General features: G+C 63.0%; 5 protein-coding genes across 8 annotated transcripts in view; 2 read left to right on the forward strand and 3 right to left on the reverse strand.

The window, feature by feature from the left end:
- The first annotated feature begins 1,512 nt into the window (after positions 1–1,512).
- GCGR (glucagon receptor) lies at positions 1,513–21,852 on the forward strand. Of its 3 annotated transcripts, XR_007497525.1 has the most exons (14): positions 1,513–1,649; positions 1,727–1,829; positions 2,763–2,870; positions 2,984–3,105; positions 3,206–3,312; positions 3,433–3,589; positions 3,671–3,827; positions 3,898–3,958; positions 4,094–4,163; positions 4,250–4,338; positions 4,422–4,560; positions 4,640–4,681; positions 4,830–5,125; positions 21,842–21,852. XR_007497525.1 is itself a non-coding variant. In XM_049776422.1 (13 exons), the coding sequence occupies exons 1-13, from the start codon at positions 1,587–1,589 to the stop codon at positions 5,055–5,057; spliced, it is 1,446 nt and encodes a 481-aa protein (XP_049632379.1). In that variant the 5' UTR covers positions 1,513–1,586; the 3' UTR covers positions 5,058–5,175. The 3 variants fall into 3 exon arrangements, 2 of the variants coding, with proteins under 2 accessions (XP_049632379.1, XP_049632392.1); XM_049776422.1 differs by lacking the exon at positions 21,842–21,852 and having other exon boundaries at positions 4,830–5,175; XM_049776435.1 differs by lacking the exons at positions 4,422–4,560; positions 21,842–21,852 and having other exon boundaries at positions 4,830–4,984.
- Positions 8,186–10,189, reverse strand: MCRIP1 (MAPK regulated corepressor interacting protein 1). Of its 2 annotated transcripts, XM_049777036.1 has the most exons (5): positions 10,138–10,189; positions 9,272–9,326; positions 9,079–9,197; positions 8,885–8,986; positions 8,186–8,601 (listed from the first exon to the last, which is right to left on the reverse strand). In XM_049777036.1, the coding sequence occupies exons 2-5, from the start codon at positions 9,277–9,279 to the stop codon at positions 8,537–8,539; spliced, it is 294 nt and encodes a 97-aa protein (XP_049632993.1). In that variant the 5' UTR covers positions 9,280–9,326; positions 10,138–10,189; the 3' UTR covers positions 8,186–8,536. The 2 variants fall into 2 exon arrangements, with proteins under 2 accessions (XP_049632993.1, XP_049633001.1); XM_049777044.1 differs by lacking the exon at positions 8,885–8,986.
- PPP1R27 (protein phosphatase 1 regulatory subunit 27) lies at positions 10,589–11,668 on the reverse strand. The gene is made up of 3 exons (XM_049777281.1): positions 11,241–11,668; positions 11,013–11,163; positions 10,589–10,769 (listed from the first exon to the last, which is right to left on the reverse strand). Exons 1-3 carry the CDS (start codon positions 11,428–11,430, stop codon positions 10,646–10,648), a joined length of 465 nt encoding a protein of 154 aa, XP_049633238.1. The 5' UTR covers positions 11,431–11,668; the 3' UTR covers positions 10,589–10,645.
- On the reverse strand, positions 13,892–18,533 carry P4HB (prolyl 4-hydroxylase subunit beta). The gene is made up of 11 exons (XM_049776703.1): positions 18,346–18,533; positions 18,030–18,236; positions 17,550–17,683; positions 17,324–17,461; positions 15,805–15,909; positions 15,595–15,720; positions 15,263–15,463; positions 15,044–15,164; positions 14,785–14,966; positions 14,599–14,685; positions 13,892–14,507 (listed from the first exon to the last, which is right to left on the reverse strand). Exons 1-11 carry the CDS (start codon positions 18,494–18,496, stop codon positions 14,427–14,429), a joined length of 1,533 nt encoding a protein of 510 aa, XP_049632660.1. The 5' UTR covers positions 18,497–18,533; the 3' UTR covers positions 13,892–14,426.
- Positions 18,275–22,673, forward strand: part of RAC3 (Rac family small GTPase 3) — a 94,723-nt gene continuing 90,324 nt past the window's right edge. Inside the window, exon 1 of the mRNA XM_049776953.1 lies at positions 18,275–18,278. The gene's annotated coding sequence lies outside the window, so the exon portion shown is untranslated. The remainder of the gene's footprint in view (positions 18,279–22,673) is intronic.

Here is a 22,673-nt window from a genome sequence, read left to right on the forward strand (position 1 = left end):
GAACAGGCCCTGGCCAGCGTCTGAGTGGCTCTGCCCCTGATGGGGTCTCTCTCCCCTGCTGAACTGTCTCCGCTGGAGTCTCTCACCCCACTCCCTGCCCCGTGAATGGGGACTGTTGTCTCTTCGCCTCTGCTCAGAGAAGGAGAGGACACCTGCCCTCCTGCCACGGGCAGCCCAAACTCTCCCCCTACTTGTTTTTATTTGGGGGCTGCACCCAGAGGCCCAGTGTGTATGGAGCTTGGGGCCTCCCCCTTTGCTCTGAGACAACCTCTAGGAATGCGGGCAGACCCATATGGAGGGGGGACTACAGGGGACACAGCCGGGGTACTAGAGATCCCTCTGGTGTTGGGCTTTGAAGAAGGCACCACTGAGGGTTCCGAATACACAGAACATGGGGCAGGCAGGGCACGGCCAGTCCCACCCAGCCTGGGTCTGGGTGCAGGCTTCAGGGGCACGTAATGGGGCAGGGGTCTCTGTTGTGCAAGCGAACACTGAGGCAGAGATTAGCAGAGACCGAGCCCGGACTGGCAATGAGCCTAGTCGCTTCCCTCCAGTCCCTGCAGGGAACAGATTATCGGCCAGTGTCCTTCCTGCCCACCCCGACCCCACGGCCTGCACCCCGCTACCCCCATTGCCTCAGCTGCTCTGCGCCTCCCGCACCCCCGCCTGAGCGCCCAGTAGGCTCTGGATTTTGTTTGGTTATTTTTCGGCCACACCCCAAAGCGCTCAGGACTGACTTCTGGCTCTATACTAAGGGGTCACTCCTGGAGGGCTCAGGGGACCGTGTGGGATGCTGGGATGGAACCTGGGAGGTCACCTGCAGCAGGCTCTGGGGCAGCAGAATGGGGGCTGCACTGGTCAGGATGGCAGAGCTGTCTGAGGGAGCCTGATCTGTCCTTCATCCCCTGCCTACCCCCTACCTACACCGAGGCCTCTCCCTGGGCCCGCCACCCCCCTGCAGAGACCAGCAGTGACAGGTCCCAAACTCAGCCCCTCCCAGGGCCAAGACACCCCGTTCCAAGCTCTGCCCTCACCTGGGGGACATCAGACTCTGGGGGACTCTCCAAACCCTCCAACCCCCGTACCCCCCTTCTCTGGGCCTTGCCCTCTGCCCTCCAGCCCCCGTGGCAGTGAAAGGCCCGGCCTAGTGCCGGGAAAGGGGCTCGGCGGCGAAGGGCCTGGACCACCCACCCTGTCCGGAACCAGCCCCGGGCAGGGAGCCGGGCAGGGACCGTGATGGATGGGGCACCCGCGGGTCTAGCGTGACTTTCCCAGGGGCTAAGAATAGGTGGGGAGGAGGCAGGACCAGGGAGGGGCGGCCCAGGCTGCTGCCCTGGGAACCAGGCTGAAGGTGGCTGCCCCTTCCCCGGCCCGGCCCTCGCTCTGGAGGACCCCTGCTCCAGGATCACTGTCTGTTTCGGGGCGCAGAACCCCCTGCGGGCCTTCTCACTCCAAGGGCATCGTCACAGACCCTGCAGCTGGGACCTTTCCTGCCCCCCTGTTCCTGGAGAGGGACGGACGGTGCAGCCTCTGCCTTTTCCCATTGAGTTGCCCCAGCCAGATGTGGGGGGCGGCTGCCCAGAGGCATGCGCCCCGCCTGGCCTCGCCGCCGCCCCCACCTGCTGCTGCTGCTGCTGCTGGGCTGCCAGGTGAGCGCGCTGCCCACCCCGCAGCCCTTGCCCACCCCGCACCTCCATGCCCATGCCCTGCTGACCGCTGCCCCCAGCCACAGGCCCCCGCCGCGCAGGTGACAGACGTCCTGCTTGAGAAATGGAAGCTCTACAAGGACCAGTGTCTGCACAACCATAGCCTGCTGCCGCCCCCCACAGGTGAGCCCCAGGCTGGCCACCCGGCCCTGAAACTGGGTGCTGGGCCCTGCCTGGGGAGGGAGGCCACAGGGAGGTCCACAGCCTGAAGTGGAGGCCCCGCCCACCGACACTCTGCCTGCCCTCAGCACCGCCCTAAACTCCGCCCAGGTCCCTGTCCTCGAGGCTCCGCCCACAGGTCTTGCTCCACAGGCCCCGCCCACAAGCTCCGCCCACGGTCCCTTCCTGAGGCCCCGCCCACAACCCTGCTCCTTAGGCTCCGCCCACAGCTCTGCCCCATAGACCCCCGCCCCTAGTCCTGTCTGCCCCTTAGTCTCCGCCCACAACCCTGCTTTATAGACTCCGCCCCACGGTCCCCTTCCTGAGACTCCGCCCACAGCCCTGCCCCAGGGACGCCCTAGTCCGGCCTGTCCCTTAGTCTCCGCCCACAACCCTGCTCCTAGACTCCGCCCCATGGTCCCCTTTCTGAGACTCCTCTCCTAGCTCCCACATTGGTTTCCACACCATGAGGACCCACCCCTAAACCCTGCACCCCATCAATGGGAGTCAGCCTCGGTTGTGAGCTCTACCTGGCATCCCTCCCACACCCACTGACACAGGGGGAAATCAAGTCTTGAGTGGTCAGTGCCTTGCCTAGTTGTAGATCCATGCCGGCCTCAATGTAGAGTGACCCCACTACCTGTTAGTAGGGACCGCTGGGCAGGGGTGGGGCAGGGCTCACTGTGTGGGGCAAGTGTCAGCCCAGGGTTGGTGCAGGAACAGTTTTGCCATCTAACTGGGTTCCCTTCCGCCAGAGAGGTTCCAGGGGGAGGGAGGGCAGGCTTTGGGGAGGTTGGAACAGTGTCAGGGGGTCAGACTGGGGCAGGGGCCTGCTCGGGCCGGAGGGTGGTGTGGGGACCCATGGAGGGTCCTGCTGAAGTGCTCCCCCCCCCCCAGAGCTGGTCTGCAATAGAACCTTCGACAAGTACTCCTGCTGGCCTGACACGCCCCCCAACACCACAGCCCGAATCTCCTGCCCCTGGTACCTGCCTTGGCACAACAAAGGTGACAACTACCGCGGGAGCCTCCAGTGGTGGTCCTGGGTCTGGGGGCGGCGTGGGTCTGGTGGGTCTGATGTGGGGGCAGAGGCGCCGGTCTGACCTCCCCTGGTCCCCCAGTGCAGCACCGCTTCGTCTTCAAGAGGTGCGGGCCCGATGGGCAGTGGGCACGGTGGCCCCATGGACAGCCCTTGCAAAATGCCTCAGAGTGCCAGCAGGATGAGGAGGAGGAGGCGGTGCAGGTGCGTGGGGGCTCAGGAGAGGCTGGGGGCTCACAGGGAAGTTGGGGCTTGGGGAGGCGGGCTCAGGTGGCCCCACACTGAGTGGCTGCTGCTGCTGCAGAGGAAGGAGGCGAGGAGGTACGCCAGCTTCCAGGTCATGTACACGGTGGGCTACTCGTTCTCTCTGGGAGCCCTGCTCCTGGCCCTGCTCATCCTGCTGGGCCTCAGGTAGGCACAAGCGGTTCGTTGCGGGGTCAAGGGGCAGGTGGCGCAGAGACGCAGAGGCTCTGGGGATATGGGGGGGGGGGCGGGGGGGTGCAGGCCGCTGCTGACTGCCCGTCCCCACAGCAAGCTGCACTGCACGAGGAACTTCATCCACGCCAATCTCTTCCTGTCCTTCGTGCTCAGGGCCAGCTCCGTGCTGGTCATCGACAGGCTCCTCGAGTCCCGTTACCACCAGTCGGTGGGCGACGACCAGAGCATGAGTGTGTGGCTGAGCGATGGGGTGAGTGAGTGGCTGTGGGTCCCTCTTGGGGGGGGGGTCTCTGAGCTGCCCCAACCCCCCACTGATGTGTTGGCCCCCCAGGCCTTGGCGGGCTGCCGCGTGGCCGCCGTGTTTATGCAGTACGGCGTGGTGGCCAACTACTGCTGGCTGCTGGCCGAGGGCATCCACCTTCACCGCCTGCTGCACCTAGCCGCGCCCGAGCGCAGCTCCCTGCCCCTCTACCTGGGCATCGGCTGGGGTGAGTGTGCGGCAGGATGGGGACAGATGAGGGCACGGGTGGACGGGACCACAGTGTGGTCTCCCTGCAGGTGCCCCCCTGCTGTTTGTCACAGTCTGGGCCGTGGTCAAGTGTCTGCTGGAGAATGTGCAGTGAGTATGTGCCGACCGGTGTGGGAACGAGGGCCGGGCTGGGGTCTGGGGGTGGCTCCGCCCATGGAGGCCACTTGGGGCACCGACAGATCCCACTGAACCGGGGGCTGCCTGCTCGTGAGCCCCTGCCCGCAGGTGCTGGACCAGCAATGAAAACATGGCTCTCTGGTGGATCCTGCGTTTCCCCGTCTTCCTGGCCATCCTGGTGAGGGTCGCACCTGGGGCAGCTGGAGGCTCACACTCTGGTGCTCCTGGGGCGGGGGCGCTGACCTTCCTGGCCCCTCCCCACAGATCAACTTCCTCATCTTCATCCGGATCCTGCACACGCTCGTGGCCAAGCTCCGGGCCCGCCAGATGCGCTACAGCGACTACAAGTGCCGGTGAGCCCCGTGAGGATCTCGGGCCAGTGGCTGGTTGGCTTGGAAGGGGGCACGGCTCAGTGTCTCAGGCTGTGCCCCCACAGGCTGGCCAAGTCCACACTGACCCTCATTCCCCTGTTGGGGGTCCACGAGGTGGTGTTTGCCTTCGTGACAGACGAGCACGCCCAGGGCACCCTGCGTTCTGCCAAGCTCTTCTTTGACCTCTTCTTCAGCTCCTTCCAGGTGCCCTCCCCATGCCTGCCCCATGCCCACCCTGCCTGCCACCCCACGAAGCCCCCTCACCTGACCACCCCTCTCACAGGGCCTACTGGTCGCTGTCCTCTACTGCTTCCTCAACAAGGAGGTAGGTGGCTGGGTGGCCTGGGCACGTGGGAGTTGCCACTGCCCGCCCCATCACCATGCCAGGTGCTATCCTTGCCGTTCCCCGAAAAGCATGGGCTCAAAGGGTCCAGGGTGGGGCACCCCAGCTGGCTATCTGCTCCACTCCCCAGGTGCGGGCAGAGCTGCTGCGTTGCTGGCGTCGCTGGCAGGACCTGGGTGCGTGGCGGAGGCGGCCAATGGCCAGCGGCCAGGAGAACCGGCGCCCCCAGGAGAAGCTTCTGATGGCAGGAGGCAGCAGCGGCCGCAGGACCAGCCAGAACCCCTCTGCAGAGACCTGCTTGGCCAGCAGCCTCCCGGGGCTACCTGGGGTCCCTTCCGGAGAGCAGAGAGACCCCTAGGCCGGGGCTAAGCTGCAGAGCCCATTCACATGTCCCCCATGTGGCTACCCCGTCCCGTCCCTTGGTGGGTTGGCTGCTCGGTGATAATAAAGGTTTGCAGCCTCACACGGGGCATCACATAGAGTCGGCCCAGGGGCCTGAGGGCTCTGTGGGGGCAGGGAGCAGAGGGGTAGTGAGGGAGGCAAGCAGCAGCCCTGTTTCACAGAAGGCCTCGGGGGACCCCCACACCCCACCTGTGCTTGGTGCTGTGGAATAGGGACAGTTCCAGCCCAGCTCGAGGCTGTGTCCAATCACCCTGCATCCTGGGTTCTCAGGCTCCATGAGTCCCCACTGGGGCCCTGAGCCCTGAGCTCTGCAGGTGTCCCTGCCCCCAACAGCGGGTGAGGGGTGCCCTCCACCCCCCTCTTCCAGCCTCGTGGCAGTGACCACTCAGGCAGAGCCAGGCTAATTGGCGCCGATGGGTGGACAGCGGCTTCTGGGAAAGGTAAACACATTATTCACCTCATTCACTGAAGCGCCCTCCGAGGGGCCCTCCTGAGGGGCCAGCGCTGACCCTGTGCTGGGCCGAGTCTGCCGAGCCCCTGCCCACGGGGCACTGCCCGCCCCGGACACCAGCAGCCCAGGTGGCACAGGCGCTGGGACATGGCTCCCCTTCACACCCGCTGAACTGGGCGGGCGGCCCAGGGTGCGTCTGGCGTCCTCCCCACGACTGCCTCTGCCCTTGTCCTCTGTCACCCCGGCCCAAGGGAACTGGAGCTGGCTGGTGTCACGGTGGAGCTCCCGGCACTTAGCAGCTCTGAGTGGGCGCCGGAGACCCACACTGCAGGCCCCTCCCCTGGAGAACTGAAGGGGTGCGTCCTGAGAAGGGGGTGGCCAGGCGGGCTGTCCAGGGCTGTGCTGCTGTGACCAGCAGAGGGCGAAAGGCCAGGAAAGTGTGGACGGGAAAGAGAAAAGGCAGGTCCAGCAGAGAGGCTGGGGCTGGAGCAACAGCACAGTGAGGAGGAGGAGGGTTTTTGCATTTCATGCTCTGACCAGGTTCGATCCCCGGCATCCTATATGGTCCCCCAGCCTGCCAGGAGCGATTTCTGAGTGCAGAGTCATGAGTATTCCCTGAGTGCCGTTGGGTGTGGACCCCCCCAATAAAAGAGGGGCTCAAGGAATCGGGTGCATTTAGAGGACTCAGGGTTGTAGTAAGAATATGTGGGGCGAAGGGGGGCTGGAGAGGAGCCAGGGAAGGCCCACATGGCCTGTGTCCCAGTCCAGACACTCACAGACACTCTTGTATACATACAGGCACAAGCACATGCACTCACACACACACATACACGACCATGCCCACGTCTAGGAACACAAGCAATCGTGCACGCTCATGCAGAGAACACTGTTACGCACGACTCACGCACTCGTGCCCACAGAGCACAGGTATCCTGTGCCCGTGCACAGAGAAGGTACTTGTGTACACAAGGGCACGCTGAGCAATGGGAAAGCTGGTTGGGGAGAACAGGGGTGCAGCTGGCATTAGCACAGCCAGAACAGGTGACAGCCTGGAGGGTACAGGAAGGCCAGTACCCTGCCACCCCAGCACTCAGCTCCACCTGGGCATGGGCAGCCCTGCCGAGCCTCCCTCTCACACTCCGCCCCAGCTCTGCCCACCCCCAAAAGACAGAGGTGTGGGGGCATCAGGCTCCCCACTACTTCAACCCTCAAAATGAAGAGCCAGCCAGTCAGATGCCTCTCCCTGCTGTCCACACTTCCGTGCACCCCAAACCCATTGCAGAGCGCCCCCTAGGGGCCATCTGGAGTTCCAAGACCTTGCCAAGGCAACCTCCTTCCCTCACCCTGCCAGGCCTGTGTGGGCCGGGATTGGCCTTCCCCATGCTCCCCAGTTCCAGGTCATCTTCTGCCTCACCTTGTGCTGCTGGCTCCCGACTACCTTTCAGATACAGAAGGGAAACCAAGAAACAGGAGGAGGGAAATAGGCTGCAACCACACCAGGCCGTTGTTGGCTTAAAAGCTCATGGTATGACTGCACAGGGTAGGGAGTTTGCCTTGCATGAAGCCGACCTACAGCAGACCCGGGCTCGATTCCTGGCATCCCACAGGGTCCCCTGAGCTTTCCAGGAGCGATTTCTGAGTGTAGAGGCAAGAGTAACCCCTGAGCACCACGTGTGTGCCCAAAAGCAAAATAAATAAAAAGTTCAGGGTAAGCAGAGCAAAGCAGACCCCATCATGGGCCCCACAGGAAAAACACCAAAGTCCATACAAGGAAACTGAGTCTTTTATGTGGGTTCACATCTGGAAGTGCTCAGGAGTAACTTGTGGCTCTGAACTCGGGAATCACTCCTGACTCCTGGTGGACTCAGGACACCATACGGGAGGACAGAGATTGAACCCGAGTCAACACGTGCAAGACAAATGCCCTCCCTGTTGTAGTATTGCTTTGGCCCTAGGACAGTCAGTCAAGAACCATGATCCTGGTCACCACTGAGGACTCCCATGCGTGCGCGCGCGCGCACACACACACACAACAGCAGCAGCAGCAGCAGGGAGGTGAGATAAGTGTCTAGCCTTTGTTCCTTTGTGTTGGAGGGTCAGAAAGCCTGGTGGGCCCCGGTGAGGCCAGTACACTCTTGGCCTTGTCCACATTCTTTTTTTTTTTTTTTTGGTTTTTGGGCCACACCCGGTGACGCTCAGAGGTTACTCCTGGCTATGCGCTCAGAAGTTGCTCCTGGCTTGGGGGACCATATGGGACGCCGGGGGATCGAACCGCGGTCCGTCCAAGGCTAGCGCAGGTAAGGCAGGCACCTTACCTCCAGCGCCACCGCCCGGCCCCTTGTCCACATTCTTATCCTGGCAACCCAGCTCATGCCCCGAGTCCCTTACTGGCTCCCAACTGCCTTTCAGGTACAGAAGAGAAACCAAGGCACAGGAAGAGGGAAACAGGCTTAAAGTTCAAGGTCTAGTTCAGGTCTAGTGCTGGGGACTGGAACCACGTTCTTGTCCTGTGCCCCTTCTAGGACCTCCGGAAAAGGTTTCGAGTCCCTCCACACAAACCGATGTTTCTCCCAAGGAGCTGCCCGCCAGTCTCTGCCAGGCCCTAGGGCCCAAAACATCAGCGGAGGCCGGGACTGGTTCCACCTGCCTTTATTCATGTCCCCTAGCACTCAGGGTCTGGTGGGAAGGGCCCAAGGCTGCCCAGCACCAGGCCGGGTGCCAGAAGTGATGCCAGGAGAGGCAGGACCAACCGCTGGGAGGGCCAGGAGCTCCACCGAGTCCAAAGAAGAGGGCAGGGGTCTGCACCCATCAGGACTCAGGCCAGTCCCGCCTGTGCAGCCAGGGGGGTGAGCCGCAGGGTCAGGAGCCCAGACCAAGGCCCGGGGGGTGGGGGGAACGGGACACAACGGACCGACAGGGTCCTGGCTTTTCAGGACTGGGGTGTCCGGAGAAGCCCAGCACATCCCGGGACCTCCACGGGCACCTCAGCATTTCTTGGCGTCCTGTGTGTTCCTGCGCTTCAGGTCGCTCAGGTCAATGGGCTTGAAGGCTGCGGGGGCCACAAGTCAGGGGTTACAAGTCAAAGGTCACATCCCAGGGTCCCAGCAGAGCCCACACTCACACTTTTTTTGTTTTTTGTTTTTGTTTGTTTTTCTTGGGGCCACACCCGTTGACATTCAGGGGTTACTCCTGGCCATGTGCTCAGAAATCATTCCTGGCTTGGGGGGACCATATGGGACGCCAGGGGATTGAACCGTGGTCCGTCCTACACTAGTGCTTGCAACGCAGACACCTTACCTCTAGCGCCACCTTCCCAGCCCCTCCACACTCACTCTTGAGGCTGGGGTTGGGGACCTTCTCCACGTACTCCTCCACCAGGCCCCGCTCGCTGCCCCCCACTTGGCCACGCAGCTCCCGCTCCACGCCCTGCCAGGCTGGGGAAGGGGTGTAGTCAGCGCCCCTGACCTACCATCTGGGTAGGATCAGGGTTCCCAGCCCACCCCTCCACTCATGGCCCCTGACACACCTTCGTAGATGAAGCGCACATTCTCTTCATGGGCCGGCGTGAAGATCTCGCTGCTGCGGGGAGGCGAGCGCGGGCTGCCGGTCCTCTTGCCGTTGTAGACCACCCTGGACACGGGGGAGCTGGGGGTGCGAGGCCCCATGAGGGACAGCCCGGCCACCTCTGCTCCCTCCTCCACCCGCTGCCCGACACCCACCTGGTCATGGCGGGGGCGTCTGGTCCCGGTGCGCCTCTGCCGGTCCCCGGGGCGCCTGCAAGGGAAGCCCCAGGAATGGAAGAGCCCGAGTCCGCCCGCTAGCACCCCGCTTCCTGCAGCGAGGCACAGGGAGAGTGAGAGTCACCCCGCTGACATCCCTCGTGGAGCCCCCAGGGAACCCAGAGCAGGAGGGCTGCGGGCTGGGACTGGCTGTCATCAAGGCCCAGCCTGGACGCCCCAGCCCAGCCCAGCGCAGCCCAGCCGCCCAGAAGGATGCTCCCAGGGCAGAGGAGAGCTGCCTGCTGCAGGGCAGGGACGGGGACCGCGCGAGTGAGCTCAGCCCCGATGATGGGCAGCACCAGGGAGTCGGGACCAAGCCGACGAGGTCAGGCACGTTTGTCTTTCCCCAGGCTTTTCTGTGTAGCTCCGGGGGCCCCAGTGATGCCCGGGCGTGCGGCGCCGTCCTCCAGGGCAACAGCCCGTCCCCGCCAGCGGGACACCCGGAGACAGCCGAGCCTGGGACGGACCGGACAGGCCCCGCCAGCCCCGCACGGGCAGGCAGCCTTGGGGGCCGGCCGCGGCTGCTCGCGGAGGGTGCGTGAGGGCGCGTGAGGGCCGCGCACCGCGCACCGTGCACCTGCTGCCCGGGCGGGCGGGCGGGCGGGCGGCCGTCGCGGGGTCCCGGCCCCGCCCCAGTGCACGGGCCTCCGGAAGGCGGGCGGGCGGGCGGGGCTGGGGGAGCGCCGGGTCCCCGAAGGCCGCGGCCGCGACCGGAGGCACGTCGGGCGGCCCTGGGCGGCGCGCGCGGCCCGGACGCCGGAGGGACGCGGGGCCCCGCCGAAGCCCCCGGCCCGCCCGCCGCTCACCTCGCCCGCTCGGCCGCCGCCGCCTCGTCCAGCTGGGAGGCCCCGGCCGGAAGTGACGCCGCGCGCAGGCGCGACGCAATCCGGTACGTGCGGGGCGGGGCCGGCGGGGCTCGAGGCGCAGCGCCCCCTGCTGGGCGGCCAGCGCCACTGCGGGCGGGACCGGCGGCCCGAGCCGGACAGGCCAGGGACAGGCCCGGGACAGGCCCAGGGGCAGGCCAGAGAGGCCCCTGCACGGGGGAAGCTCAAAGTGTCCGGGTGGGGGGCCGGAGAGAGAGCATGGAGGGAGAGGGTTGGCCTCGCATGCAGAAGGACGGTGGTTCGAATCCCGGCATCCCGTACGGTCCCTCGAGCCTGCCAGGAGCGAGCCCTGAGCGCTGCTGGGTGTGGCCCCAGAATCAAAAAAATTAAAGGAAAATAAAAGTGTCCGGGTGGACATTTACCTGGAGGGAAAGCCCGGCCGGGGAAGGGGCAGGGGCAGGGCAGGGGCTGGGCCCCCGGGAACGCGGGTTCAGTCCACCCTGGTGCCTTCGAGTAGCTGTACCAGCTCCGAGCAGTCAGGGTCAATGAGGTCCGAGGGCCGGTGGCCAGCGTTGTTGGCGGCTTCTCTGTCGGCCCCCAGGGAGATGAGGTACCTTGGGGCAAACGGAGGGCCTGGTGGTCACCAGAGGGTGTCTGGCCCGGCAGGGCAGAGCAGGCAGGGCAGGGCCAGTAGGGCCTGGCAGCTGCTTTTGTTTCTGGGCTTGGCGAGCCCGAGGAACTGGATCCGTCCTTCGGAAACTGGCCGCCTGTCCATCAGACCTGGCGAGGACCCAGCCCCCAGCCCGCCCGCACTCCTCTTCCTCCGGGGCTCCGGCCACCACCTCTCGGGGGCTCACCGGGCTATGTCCTCCGAACCGCTGCTGCAAGCCGTGTGCAGGGCCGTGCTGCCCGCGGCGTCCGGCTGATGGATGTCGGCCCCGAGCTTGACCAGCAGTTTCACGCACTCCAGGCGTCCCGAGAGCACCGCCAGGTGCAGGGCGGCCAGGCCTACAGGGGTGGGGAGGCTGGGCTATCACTCAGGGCCGCGGGACAGGGCTGGCCAGCACCTAGCTGCTGGGCCTTACCTGAGGGGTAGATGGTGTCCAGAGCCACCTTCCGTGCCCGGACGAAGCGCCCCACCTGCTCCAGGTCCCCCTGGCGGATGTGGTCGAGGAAGAGGACGTCGTTGCAGAAGCGGACAGTGCGGCTGGCCAACAGCCGACGTCGGCGCTGCTGGGGGCTGTAGCGGGTGTAACGCACGACCCGGCTGGGCATGGTGGCACCCGGCAGCCGGAGACCCTCTGGGAAGGGCCGCGCGCTGCTGCAGCTGCTGCTGCTCTAGCTCATGTGCGGAGTGGGGCCTGGGGCCCCTGGATCAGGTGAGCGGCTCGGCTTTCAGCCTGCCTGTCCCTGGGCTCCTGCCAGAGGCCTCTCACCTCCGCCCCGGCCTGGCCCCACAGGTAGGGCTGGAAGGCACCCCAAAGGGCAGCGGAGATCCAAGGACAGGCCCTTAAGTGGATTGCCCAGGCTGTGTCCAGAGCTTATGGGCCCTTAATTGTGCCTGGCACTACCACAACCTCCCATAAAACGAGGGGCCACCGAGCCCCCTACATCAGCTGCTGGTTTTGTCCTGCCCAGTGCCCCCGAGGCCTATGGCCTCTCCCAGTAGCCCTTCCCAGGAGCGCCATCCCTGCTTCAAACAGTTCTTCGGCATATTTCTGCCAGGATGTGACACCTGCTCACACCTTACACCAGCATGCACTAGCCAGCAGGAGCCCTCCCAACCCCCCCCCCCCGCACACACTCAGACAAACAGACACACGCACCATAAACCTGTGCATCACACATGCAGGTACAGACGCAGCCTCATATGCACCTTCACTGTTATGAAGCTGCCATGACCTGAAATACAGGTGCAGGGCCTGGAGAGAGCACAGCTGTGTTTTGCCTTGTAAGCAGCAGATCCAGGACCAAAGGTGGTTGGTTCGAATCCCGGTGTCCCATAGGGTCCCCCGTGCCTGCCAGGAGCTATTTCTGAGCAGACAGCCAGGAGTAACCCCTGAGTATCGCCGGGTGTGGCCCAAAAACCAAAAAAAAAAAAAAAAAAAAAAAAAAAGAGATACAGGTGCAGGACATGATCCAGAGTAGGGGGTCGGACGTTCTTGCAGGGTGTAGGGCCCGACCTTGGCAGTTCAAGGCATTCTGAACTTCAGGGCAAAGGATTCTCTGCTGTCTTCAGCCCAGTCAGGGACTGGCTGGGATGGTGCTTCTGGAGAGCACCTGGAGGTCCTTGTCTCTCCTGCACCCATGATCTTCAGCAGCTACCTTCAGTATCCACTGAAACCAGCACCCTATTTCCCAAGGCATGGACTGAGGCTCTGGCTGTGCCCTGCACCAAGGCCTCTATGTGGGCACTAGGGTGGCAGCAGGAAAATTTCGTCCCTCTAGGTCCAGCCCTCAGAGTAGGTGCCCAGTTCAGTGATCCTAGAGCTTAATAGTCCTGCAGGAATCTGGCATCATTTCTGCTGGTCCCCAGGCCGAGGCAATCCATAAGGATGAATCTGTGTGGGGCCGGGCAGTGGCGCTAGAGGTAAGGTGCCTGCCTTGCCTACGCTAGCCTAGGACGCGGTTCGATCCCCCGGCGTCCCATATGGTCCCCCAAGCGAGGAGCGACTTCTGAGCGCATAGCCAGGAGTAACCCGAGCGTCACCGGGTGTGGCCCAAAAACCAAAAACTAAAAAAAAAGGATGAATCTGTGGTTTGCAAAGTTCCATCAGCTCAGCCTGTTAGATGAGTGCCCAAGGCCACCCTCCTGCACCTCCACATCTCCCTTAACCCTCCTGTAGTCCCTGCCTGCCTGTCCACTCAGCCCTGCAGCCCTGGCCCACTTGTGCAACGAGCAGGTCACAAGCCCAAGTGGGTCTGCACAGACCAGAGAAGTACAAGCCCCAGGAGTTGACCCGCCAGACATGCAGGAGGCAGTTAAGACCTTGCGGTCCCCTTGGGCCACAGTACAGAGCACACAGCCTGTTGGCAAGCACTGAGCTCCAAGTCCGTCAGGAGGCACTGACTGAGCCTGGCAGGGTGTGTGGACAGTGGGGACTGTGTCCCTCACAGGCACACACAAGGCCTGGCATGGCTGTCCCCTCATAGCCAGTGCCCTGGGCAGAGAGCCGGGTGCACAGCTGAAAGCAGGGAAACCAAGGAGAGGGCGGAGGCAGGCAGTGGGGCTATATGGCCAAGGCACCCGGCATAGTCCAACAAGCCCTGATGCTCGCTCAGGGCAGAAGGGCTGGGGAGCAGTGCCGGGGCACCCACTGCTTCGGCAGGAACCAGTCCCAGAGCAGAGCTCAGACTCAGAGGGGTGCCCACGCCGATCCAGGACAGTGGAGGGCTTGAGGCCAGCTGCACTTAGGACAGAATGCTTTGGGTAAGCAGCTCCCAAGTGTGGGACCCACTGACATGTCCGAGAGTCCTAGAATCAGCTAGCAGAGCTGCCGGAAGCTATTGCGCCTTGCCGAGACAGTGCCTCTCCCTAAAGACTAGGACACAGGGTTGGCAGGAAGCAAAGGTCCTGGACTGGAAGCAGCCTGGGCCAGGCCCCAAGAGGTGGTGACCAGCCAGGCACCTGGGGAACAAGCCAAACCCGCTTCAGCGAGGGCCACTCTCTCCACCCCTGGCTCCTGTGGCCTGAGCAGAGATGAAATCGCACAGCCCAGTGGCAAGGACACACATGGACAGTTTCAATTTTATTTGGCCAATTTGTTAATCCCAGTGCTGGGGCAGAAACGCCGAGTGGCTAGGCCCTGAGGACCAGCCTGGGAAGGGTCAGCCCTGCCTGCCCACGAAGCCTTCACACAATAGGCCTCGGGGGCAGGGAGGAGAGAGGAATTGGGGGGCAGGCTGGCCCACCCAGCTGGTCACCTCCTCAGGCATGGGTGGGGGGTAGGGTGGTGCCAGCCGCAGGTACCATGTGCTCCAGGGCTGTGGCTGGGTGAGCTGTGGGTGGGGACAGCCTGGTTGGCACCTGAGCCCACAATGGGCTGTTCTGAGTGAGGGGACAGTTGATTGGGGGGGGCCACAGTGCCAGTATGAGACCCCAAAGACACTTCAGCGAGCTCTGGACGAATGTACGAAAAAGTACATCACAATTAGAAAGCCAGGCCTGTGCCAGGGGCTGTGTCGAGTGGCCGGGCCTCAGAGGTCCCTACGGTCATGGCGCTCCTGGGAGCGGCCTGTGTGTTGCTGCTGCCGCTGCAGGTTGGCGGCCTCTACAGCTCATCCTTCACGGCTTTCTGGTCATCGTCCTCCTCCAGGTCAGGCTCCTCTGCCTCTTCCAGGTCCTCCAGATCCTGGGGAATGACAGGAGGGAAGCCAGGGAGCTGCCAGAACAGCGGGACATGGGACACGGGGCCGCGCGTGGGGGGCTCTGGGAATACTCACATCCTCGTTCCCAGCTCCCTCCTGGCCGCCGCTCTCCAGGAACTTCTTAAAACCCTCCAGCGTCCGTTCCCCATTGTAGTCAATGACCTGTTGGGGGTGGCAGGAAGCGCTCCCTCAGCTGGGCTGCTTGGGGCCCCCATGCAAACACACCCCAGAGTCCTGGCCTATCCTGCCCGAAGTGCTCACCGTCCTGCCCGGGCCGGCGGGGAAGAATTTGAGCGTGGGGAAACTGTGCACTTTCACCGCCTCCACCTCATTGGCTGTTGAGTCCATCTTGGCGATGACAACGTTCTCATGGTCTTTGTAGGTCTCCCCCAGTTTATCCCAGATGGGGGCCAACTGCTTGCAGTGACCGCACCAGGGCGCATCTGTAGGCCAGAGCGTGTCAGTCAGGGGGCACTTGGATGCACCCCACCCTGCAGCAGAGGAGTGTAGCCCTACTCACAGAACTCCACGAATACGTTCTTCTTCTCATCAAACGCCACCTCCTCAAAGTTCTTGCCCACCAGCACCTTAACAGGCTGTCGGTCCCAGTCCTCAGGCAGCTCCTGGCTCATGAGGTGGGGCTGTGGTGACAAACACAGGGTGTCAGGGAGCCGTCCCCTGTGCTCCCGCCATTAGACACCCCCCCCCACCTACAGCATGTAGGAAGTTGGCACAACACCTTGATCTTGCCCTCCAGGAAGCGCTGGCAGAACTCTGTGATCTTGTCAGCTGTGAGCTCATTGGACTCGGGCTTGTACTTGGTCATCTCTTCCTCGAGTGTGATGAGGCGCACGGCCGGGCACTCCTCCTTCTTCAGCCCAAAGAACTCCAGGATGCGCTGGTTGTCTGCGTGCTCACTGTCGATGAAGATAAACAGGATCTTGGGGGAGAAAAGGCTTGTTGAGACCAACCAGCATGGGGCCAGGGCCCTCCCAGGAGGCCTGAAGCCCTTCAACAAGCCCTGAAGGTCACAAGGGAGAAGCTCCCTTGCCCTGCAGCCCCTCGGCCCACCTGGCCCTTGAAGCCCCCTGCAGCCTTCTTGAAGTTGCTCAGTTTCCCATCGTAGTCAGACACGCTCTTCGGCAAAAACAACAGGATGTGGGTCTTGATCTCGCCTCCGAAAATCTTAGGGGCCGTCTGTCACACACAAGCAGAGATTGAGACGCCTGCGGGCATACTGCGTTTGCCCCATGGCCCCAGCAGCTCCCCACAACCACGCACCTGCTCAGTGAACTCGATGACCAGAGGCAGTTGGTTATGTTTGATGAAATCCAACAGCTTCTCCTTGGTGACTTCCCCTTCGAAGTCATTTCGGCCCTCGTCGAACTGTGGGTGCAGAGCTGTGAGCATGGTAGCACCCCTAGACCAGATGACGGGACCGCCACCCTCCCCTGCTGATGCACGGAGCTTTAGGCGCCACTGTTCCTGTCCCACCTCCAACTTCCTGAGGCAGCAGCTCCCACACTTGGACCCCAAATGTGTGTCCATCTGTCCCCAGGAATGGAAGCTCACTGACCCCAATATCCGAGGGAACAGGTGTGGCCTGTGGATGGCACAGACAGCTGTGGTGTCCCTCACATGGCCACAGAAACAGTCAACCAAGCCAGGCTCTCTGGGGCCCAGGACAGAACCAGGGACAGAAGCTCCTCTCAGCCACTTCCCAGAAAATGCCCCCAGAGGCAGATAGCCATTTCACTTCCCAATGACAAGGTGGGGAGCAAAGGGGGGCTCCACAGCAAGGCCGTAGCTACCCACTCAAAAGCGGGACAGGGCGGACACTCCCCCCAGGAGCCCCAACACCCCGTCGGTGAGATGTTGCTGCCTAGGCTAGGCAACTGTGGGTGGAGCAAACATGGTGCACAAGGGTAGCAAAGGGAAGCTGGGAAAGAGCCTTGAACATGTTTCAGAACACAAAACACGACACCCAGAGAATCTCTGTGGCACCAGAGAGATAGCACAATGATGAAGTTGCCCGTCGACCTGGGTTCTATCCTGGTATCCTCTATGGTCCAAGCCCCAGAGTCAAGACTAATCCCTGAGCACTACCAGGTATGGTCCCAAAACAAAGCCAAAACAAATCAGTGCCAGGCAAGAGTGATGGGACGGGGAGGGATGGCGGCCAAGGGAGGGCCCTCTAGCCTTGCACGTGGGCATACGTGATCCGACCCTCAGCACCTTGTATGATTCCTGGAGCCCTGTCCGAGGCTACTGAGTACAACACCAGGAGGCAGGTCCAGCACAGCAAGGTATGGCCACAACAGCGCCACGCCCCCAAAAAGTCAACCCAGCACGGAATCTACAGCCGTGGGGAGTCCCTATCAGAAGCCTTGGACAGGTCACTGTGGCTGTGTCCTGGTAGGCCGCTCATGACTGTATTCCTGTGTGCGTGTATGTATCTCTACATGTATGTGGGAGTGTCTATGTGTGTATGTGTCTCTATGGGTACGTGCCTGTGTGTACGTGTCTGGGAAAGGTGGAGGCAGGCAGTGATTATCCAGGTGAAAGCTACAAAGGGCTGATGCCAAGAGTGGGTCCTCGACTGTGGGTAGTCACAGGCCAAGCATTGGCTCGGCCACTCAGGACTGGCATGCCACAAGGCACAGGCTAAGAGGCGCCGCCTCAGCAGCCCGGAGGGGCCAGGCGCTCTCCAGGCGACTCAGACTTTGCACAGCGATAAGAGTGGTGCAGGGTCCAGAGGAGGGACAAGGTCCTAGGGCGTGGCCACGCGCCTCCCTCTCACCTTCTTGAAGAGGACGACCCCATCCTTGTCCAGCTGATACTGGGAAAATACGGCGCTGCTGGACGTAATCCCGAAGGGGACGTCGTCCACCGCCTCAGCCGCCAGCAGGAACTGCTTGGCAGAGTCGGACTCCACGTCCTGGGGGGACAGAGGCCGTGTCTTTAGCACCTACCACCCCGCAGGGCAGCCCAGCCCAACCCAGCCTCGCCCGGCCCCCGGGTCCTACCTTGAAGAAGCCGATGACGGCCACCTCGCTGGACTCCACCAAGGCCGTCGCGGCGGCCGCATCGGACAGTGTGGTGGCCGCGGGGCCCGTGCGCTTCTTGAGCCAGTTGACAATGTCATCGGCCTCTCTGCCAGCTGCACCGACACGCATGGGGGTGTGTGGAGATGGGGGCCACCCACCCTGGCCGTCCATCAGAGCTCCCAGCTCTGCACCCCTTCCCTACACTGTCCCACCCCGTAAAGCCCAGCTCGGCCGGTGGGGAGGGAGAGCAGGCATCCCACCTATCCTGCCTGCCCTCGGGTCCAGGCGCCCGGGGTGGGAGACGCGCCCGCGGGCGCCGGTGAGTGGCCCAGCGTGGCCACCCCGGTGCGAACCAGGGGCCCCACGAGCGGGGCAACCGGACAGGCCGGCTGGGGAGAGCTCAGCCGAACCGGTTGCGGACAGGGCGGGCGGGGGGAGGGCGTGGGGCGGCGGCCGGACCTGTGTACTCCTTGGGGGACGCCGTGTCCCCGTTCTTGAAGAACTTGATGGTGGGGTAGCCGCGGACGCCGTACTGCTGGGCCAGGTCCGACTCCTCGGTGGCGTCCACCTTGGCCAGCCGGATCTCCGAGCCTTCCGCCTTCAGCTTGCCCGCGGCCTTGGCGTACTCGGGGGCCAGCGCCTTGCAGTGGCCGCACCACGGCGCGTCTGGAGGGGCGACGGGGCCGCTGACACCGGGGCCGCGCCCGCCCCGGCCCGGGCTCCCTCCCCCGCTCCCGGCGCTCGCTCCCGGCGCCGGCCAGGCCGCGGCACTCACAGAACTCCACGAGCAGGTACTTGTGGGCCGCCAGCGCCTCCTCGAAGTTGCCCTTCTTGAGCACCAGCACGTCGTCCTCCTCCTCGGGGGCGTCGGCGCCCGCGCGGGGCAGCGCGGCCAGCAGGACGCAGAGCAGGACGCGGCGCAGCATGTCGGCGGGACGGGACGGCGGACGCACGGGAGATCCTGTCGGCGCCGCCGGGACTGCCGAGGCGACGAGGGCGCGCGCCGCCGGCCCCGCCCTTATAAGCCCGGCCGGCCCCCACCCGCGCGCCCGAGTCGCCTCCGATTGGTCGCGGCGATTCGGGACCCGCCTCCGTCGCGCGCTCATTGGCCGTTCGGGCCGGAAGCGGCCGAATTCCGAGTGGCCCCCCCACATCCTCGCCCGCGATTGGCCGGGGAGCTCGCGCTCGCACAGTTTGCCGACCGTTCATTGGCTCTCCGCGGAAGAGCGCTCTCTCTTCGACTTCCGATTGGTCCGTGGCGCCCACACCTTCCTAAGCTCGGGATTGGCTGCGGTCTGCCGGGGTCCGCTCTCTCGGCCTCCTGATTGGTCCGGCGATGCGCGCACCCCGCGCGTTTCGTCGTCTAACGTGGCAATGGGGCGGAGTCGGCCGCCGGGGGGCGGGGCCACGCCTGCGCGGCCGAAACCCTTCGTGTTGCATTCTGACTGGCCCGCGCGGCCCTCCCTGGCTCGGCCCCCGGGCTCCGCCGGCCGGAAGCTGGGGCTGGTGTGACGCAACTTCCGGTGCGCGTGCGGCCCGTGCGCTCCTGGCTGGCGGGCCGGGGTCCTCCGCCCTGGGGGTGCGGGACGCGCCGTTTCCTGCGGGGACTGATGGGGCAGGGTCGGCGCGCGGGCCCGGCACCAGAGTGGAGGTCCTGATCTAGCCCTACTCCCATCCCCTTGATTGGCAATACCACTGCCAGGTGCTGGGAGGTCTCTTCTTTTTTTTGGATTTTGGGCCACACCCGGCGGTGCTACTCCTGGCTGTCTGCTCAGAAACAGCTCCTGGCAGGCACGGGGGACCCTATGGGACACCGGGATTCGAACCGACCACCTTGGGTCCTGGATCGGCTGCTTGCAAGGCAAACGCCGCTGTGCTATCTCTCAGGGCCCGGGAGGTCTCTTCTTGCCATGCCAGCGTCAGCCCTAGTCCCTGAGGCCTGTCACCCACCTGCCACTACTCATCTAAGGCTCAGCATGTATTTACTAGCTTGGCAGGTTCCCGGGCCACTCCCACGTGAAAAGGACACGTCGGCTAATACCCAGTTTCCCCAACGGGAATACCAGAAGCGCCTTTGCAGACAGGAGGGTGTGTTTGGCAATGGCTTCTCGCTTCTGGGGTTTCCTCCACGGAATCCGAATTGCTGTGGTGCAGACCTGTCGTCGCTGCCCTTCTCAGGGCCAGGATGGAGAGACAGGACTGGCACCTGCAGGTTTGCCCAGTGGGTTTCCCAGTGCGAACAGGCAGTGAGGCAGGTGTCCCTGCACTGCCAACATCACCTGCTCCGAGGGGCAGCCACCGCTCCCCTGCCCAGAACCGGGAGGATTGAGACATCCCTGCTGCCTTATCTGCCAAGGTCTGTGTAGAACACAGACCATAGCAAAGGGCCTCAGATGAGGGTTCTGGGGGAGACATGGGCCTTGAGTGGGCTCAAAGCACCATCCATGGGCACTGGATCCCAGTGGCTAAACGGCCAGGGCGTTTGCCTTGCACGCGCTGACCTAGGATAAACTGCAGTTTGATCCCCCAGCGTCCCATATGGTCCCCCAAGCCAGGAGTAACCCCTGAGCGTCACCGGGTGTGGCCCAAAATCAAATAAACAAACAAAAAAAGAAAATGTGGAAGATGGAAACAGGACCCAGCACCTGCCATGTTGCCAGGTCACAGGGGCCTGCATGGGCTTTGGGGCCCCAGTTCAGGGCACCTTGGGACAGCAGCACCTCATAATAGACCAGGACCTAAGCCCTGAAGATGTGTCTTCTCAGCTCCTGGCCTGCCAGGTACATGGCACTGGGGCACATGGTATCGGCATCTCCCTGCTTGAGATGTGGATTTTCCTGATTGTCTTTATTTTGGGGGATTTGTTTCGTTTTGAGCCACACCCGGTGACACTCAGGTTACTTCTGGCTATGTGCTCAGAAATCACTGTGGCTTGGGGGACCATATAGGACACCGGGGGACTGAACCGAGGTCTGTCCTGGATCAGCTGCGTGAAAGACAAAAATGCCCTACCTCTATACTATCACTTCGGTCCCATGATTTTCCTACTTCATGCTGGGTTCTCTCTCTCTCTCTCTCTCTCTCTCTCTCTCTCTCTCTCTCTCTCTCTCTCTCTCTCTCTCTCTCTCCCACCCCTTGGAGAAACTGGAATTCTTTCTTGAGCTTGAAAGGGCCAAAGCTGTGCCAACTCAGGTTTGATACCAATCACCCACATCCCACATGGTACCCTAATTCTGCCTGGAGTAATTATTTTTTTTTTTGGTTTTTGGGTCACACCCGGCGGCACTCAGGGTTACTCCTGACTGCGCTCAGACATCTTTCCTAGCAGGCACGGGGAACCATACAAGATGCCAGGATTCGAGCCACCGTTTATCCTGAGTCAGCTGCGTGCAAAGCACATGCTCTACCACTGTGCTCTCTCTGTCTCCGAGAGTGGAGCTCTAACCAACTGAGCTAACCGGCCACGATGTGTGGAGTAAATTTTTTGGAGGGCATATATTCAGCAGTGCTCAGGGGTTACTCCTGGCTCCTAGCAGGCTCGGGGGACCACATGGGATCCTGGGGATTGAACCCAGGTCGTCCGGTTGGCCGCATACAAGGCAACCCCTTACTGCTGTGCTATCACTCCGGCCAACTTGGAGTAATTTCTGAGCATAGAGCCAGGAGTAACCCTTGTGTACTGGCAGGCGCACCCAGTCCCCCAGGACACTTCCAAGGGTCATCCACCACTCTCATGTCAGTGGGAAGGTCAGGGCCCACCATTTTCCCAAAGCCTGCTCCTGGGCCCTTCTTCAGAGCATCTTAGGGAACTCTGGGCCTCAGGCCCAAGTGAAAGAAGCACAGCAGGTTTAAGGGCCAGAGGGATGTGGGGCAAAGGTGATATCAAGGACCAGGGGGGTGTCGAGGGCCGGGGGGGGGGGGGTCTTAAAGTGTCAAGGTCCAGGTCCCATGTCCCATCATGACCACTCAGGAGCCCATGCAGGGTGAGTGCCCCTTAAATACCAGCTGTACCCTGAGGGCAGTTCTGCCCCACCCTTCCCTAGCTAGGAGTGTTGGAGGGATGCCAGCATGCTGGAGCCCGGCTGAAGGGGCCAGGGGAGAAGACCGCTGTCAGAGGGCAGAGGCCCTACTGAGGGCACAGTGCACAGGCCACGGGCTCTGGGGGCTCCGCGTGGGACTTGGTAGATGGACTTGGCCCTTGGAGACACGTCCCACAATGTCCCACAGTCCTGCAGGTGCGGCCCAGCCTGGCCCTGAGGCACGGAACAAAGTCCTGGCTGCTGGCAGCACGCCCGTCCAGCCTGGCACTTGGGGCCCGAGTTCACCCACCAGCCACCCCGGAAACCTGACAGTGAACCCTTGTCCCTTTGGTCCCTGCTGTGGAGGCGACAGAGGAGTGCTGGCACCATTCCGAAAGGAAGGCGCGGCAGGTTGGAGCAGCGCCCCCTGGGGAAAGGGCGTTTCCAGGGAAGGAAGGAGCAGCTTCCGCAGGGCACACCCACAAAAGAGGACACTGTGGACCCGCCCCAAGGGCCAGTCAGTGGCTGCTTCGGGTCTAGGGCAGTGCCTGGCGCATCCCCAGAGTGAACACACACACACACACACACACTCTCAGACACAGCACCCCAGCCTACAGACAACTCATAGGAGGCAGTGGCTGGGGTTTGCTCGACACTGCCTGATGTCCAGTCAGGTTGCTGGCGAGGGATGTGGAGGGATATAGGGTGATGTGTGATCCCTGGCACTTACCTGGAACTAGGGTGTCCCCATTTAACCTTACTGGGCCTGCACTCTGGTCCAGAGGACGTGAGGAGTGCCCTGGGCTCCCAGCAGAATCCCAGCTCCTCCCAGCTCTCCACACTGCCTGCCCTCTCTACCCACACTTCCTCCAGCTAGGCTGCCCAGCTGGTCAATCATGCGCCAGTGGTGAACCACAGGCCGTCCCATCCCCAGGGTGCACACAACCTCCCCTACAGATTCATTTCCCGGAAGGCGCATCCCAAAGTTTCCCCAGCATCCCACTGCACGGACACATTCAGGTGGCCCCCACACGCTGATACCCCAGTGCGCGCACACACGTGCACACAGACATGCGTACACAGC

The sequence above is a fragment of the Suncus etruscus genome, chromosome 1 (genome assembly GCF_024139225.1).
Source record: "Suncus etruscus isolate mSunEtr1 chromosome 1, mSunEtr1.pri.cur, whole genome shotgun sequence".
In the NCBI taxonomy this organism is placed as follows: domain Eukaryota; kingdom Metazoa; phylum Chordata; class Mammalia; order Eulipotyphla; family Soricidae; genus Suncus; species Suncus etruscus.

Coding starts and splice junctions, on each gene's coding strand:
- GCGR (XM_049776422.1), top strand. CDS start 1,587: ATGCGCCCCGCCTGGCCTCGCCGCCGCCCCCACCTGCTGCTGCTGCTG. Junction 3,828..3,897: donor CTACCTGGGCATCGGCTGGG/GTGAGTGTGCGG, acceptor GTCTCCCTGCAG/GTGCCCCCCTGCTGTTTGTC. Junction 3,959..4,093: donor TGTCTGCTGGAGAATGTGCA/GTGAGTATGTGC, acceptor CCCTGCCCGCAG/GTGCTGGACCAGCAATGAAA.
- MCRIP1 (XM_049777036.1), bottom strand. Junction 8,987..9,078: donor TGTGCGCTTCATCTACGAAG/GTGTGTCAGGGG, acceptor CCCCTTCCCCAG/CCTGGCAGGGCGTGGAGCGG. Junction 8,602..8,884: donor CCCCAACCCCAGCCTCAAGA/GTGAGTGTGGAG, acceptor TGGCCCCCGCAG/CCTTCAAGCCCATTGACCTG.
- PPP1R27 (XM_049777281.1), bottom strand. CDS start 11,430: ATGCCCAGCCGGGTCGTGCGTTACACCCGCTACAGCCCCCAGCAGCGC. Junction 11,164..11,240: donor GGACACCATCTACCCCTCAG/GTAAGGCCCAGC, acceptor CCACCCCTGTAG/GCCTGGCCGCCCTGCACCTG. Junction 10,770..11,012: donor GGTTCGGAGGACATAGCCCG/GTGAGCCCCCGA, acceptor GTTTGCCCCAAG/GTACCTCATCTCCCTGGGGG.
- P4HB (XM_049776703.1), bottom strand. CDS start 18,496: ATGCTGCGCCGCGTCCTGCTCTGCGTCCTGCTGGCCGCGCTGCCCCGC. Junction 17,684..18,029: donor GTCCCCCAAGGAGTACACAG/GTCCGGCCGCCG, acceptor GTGTCGGTGCAG/CTGGCAGAGAGGCCGATGAC. Junction 14,508..14,598: donor AGGGAGCTGGGAACGAGGAT/GTGAGTATTCCC, acceptor GTCATTCCCCAG/GATCTGGAGGACCTGGAAGA.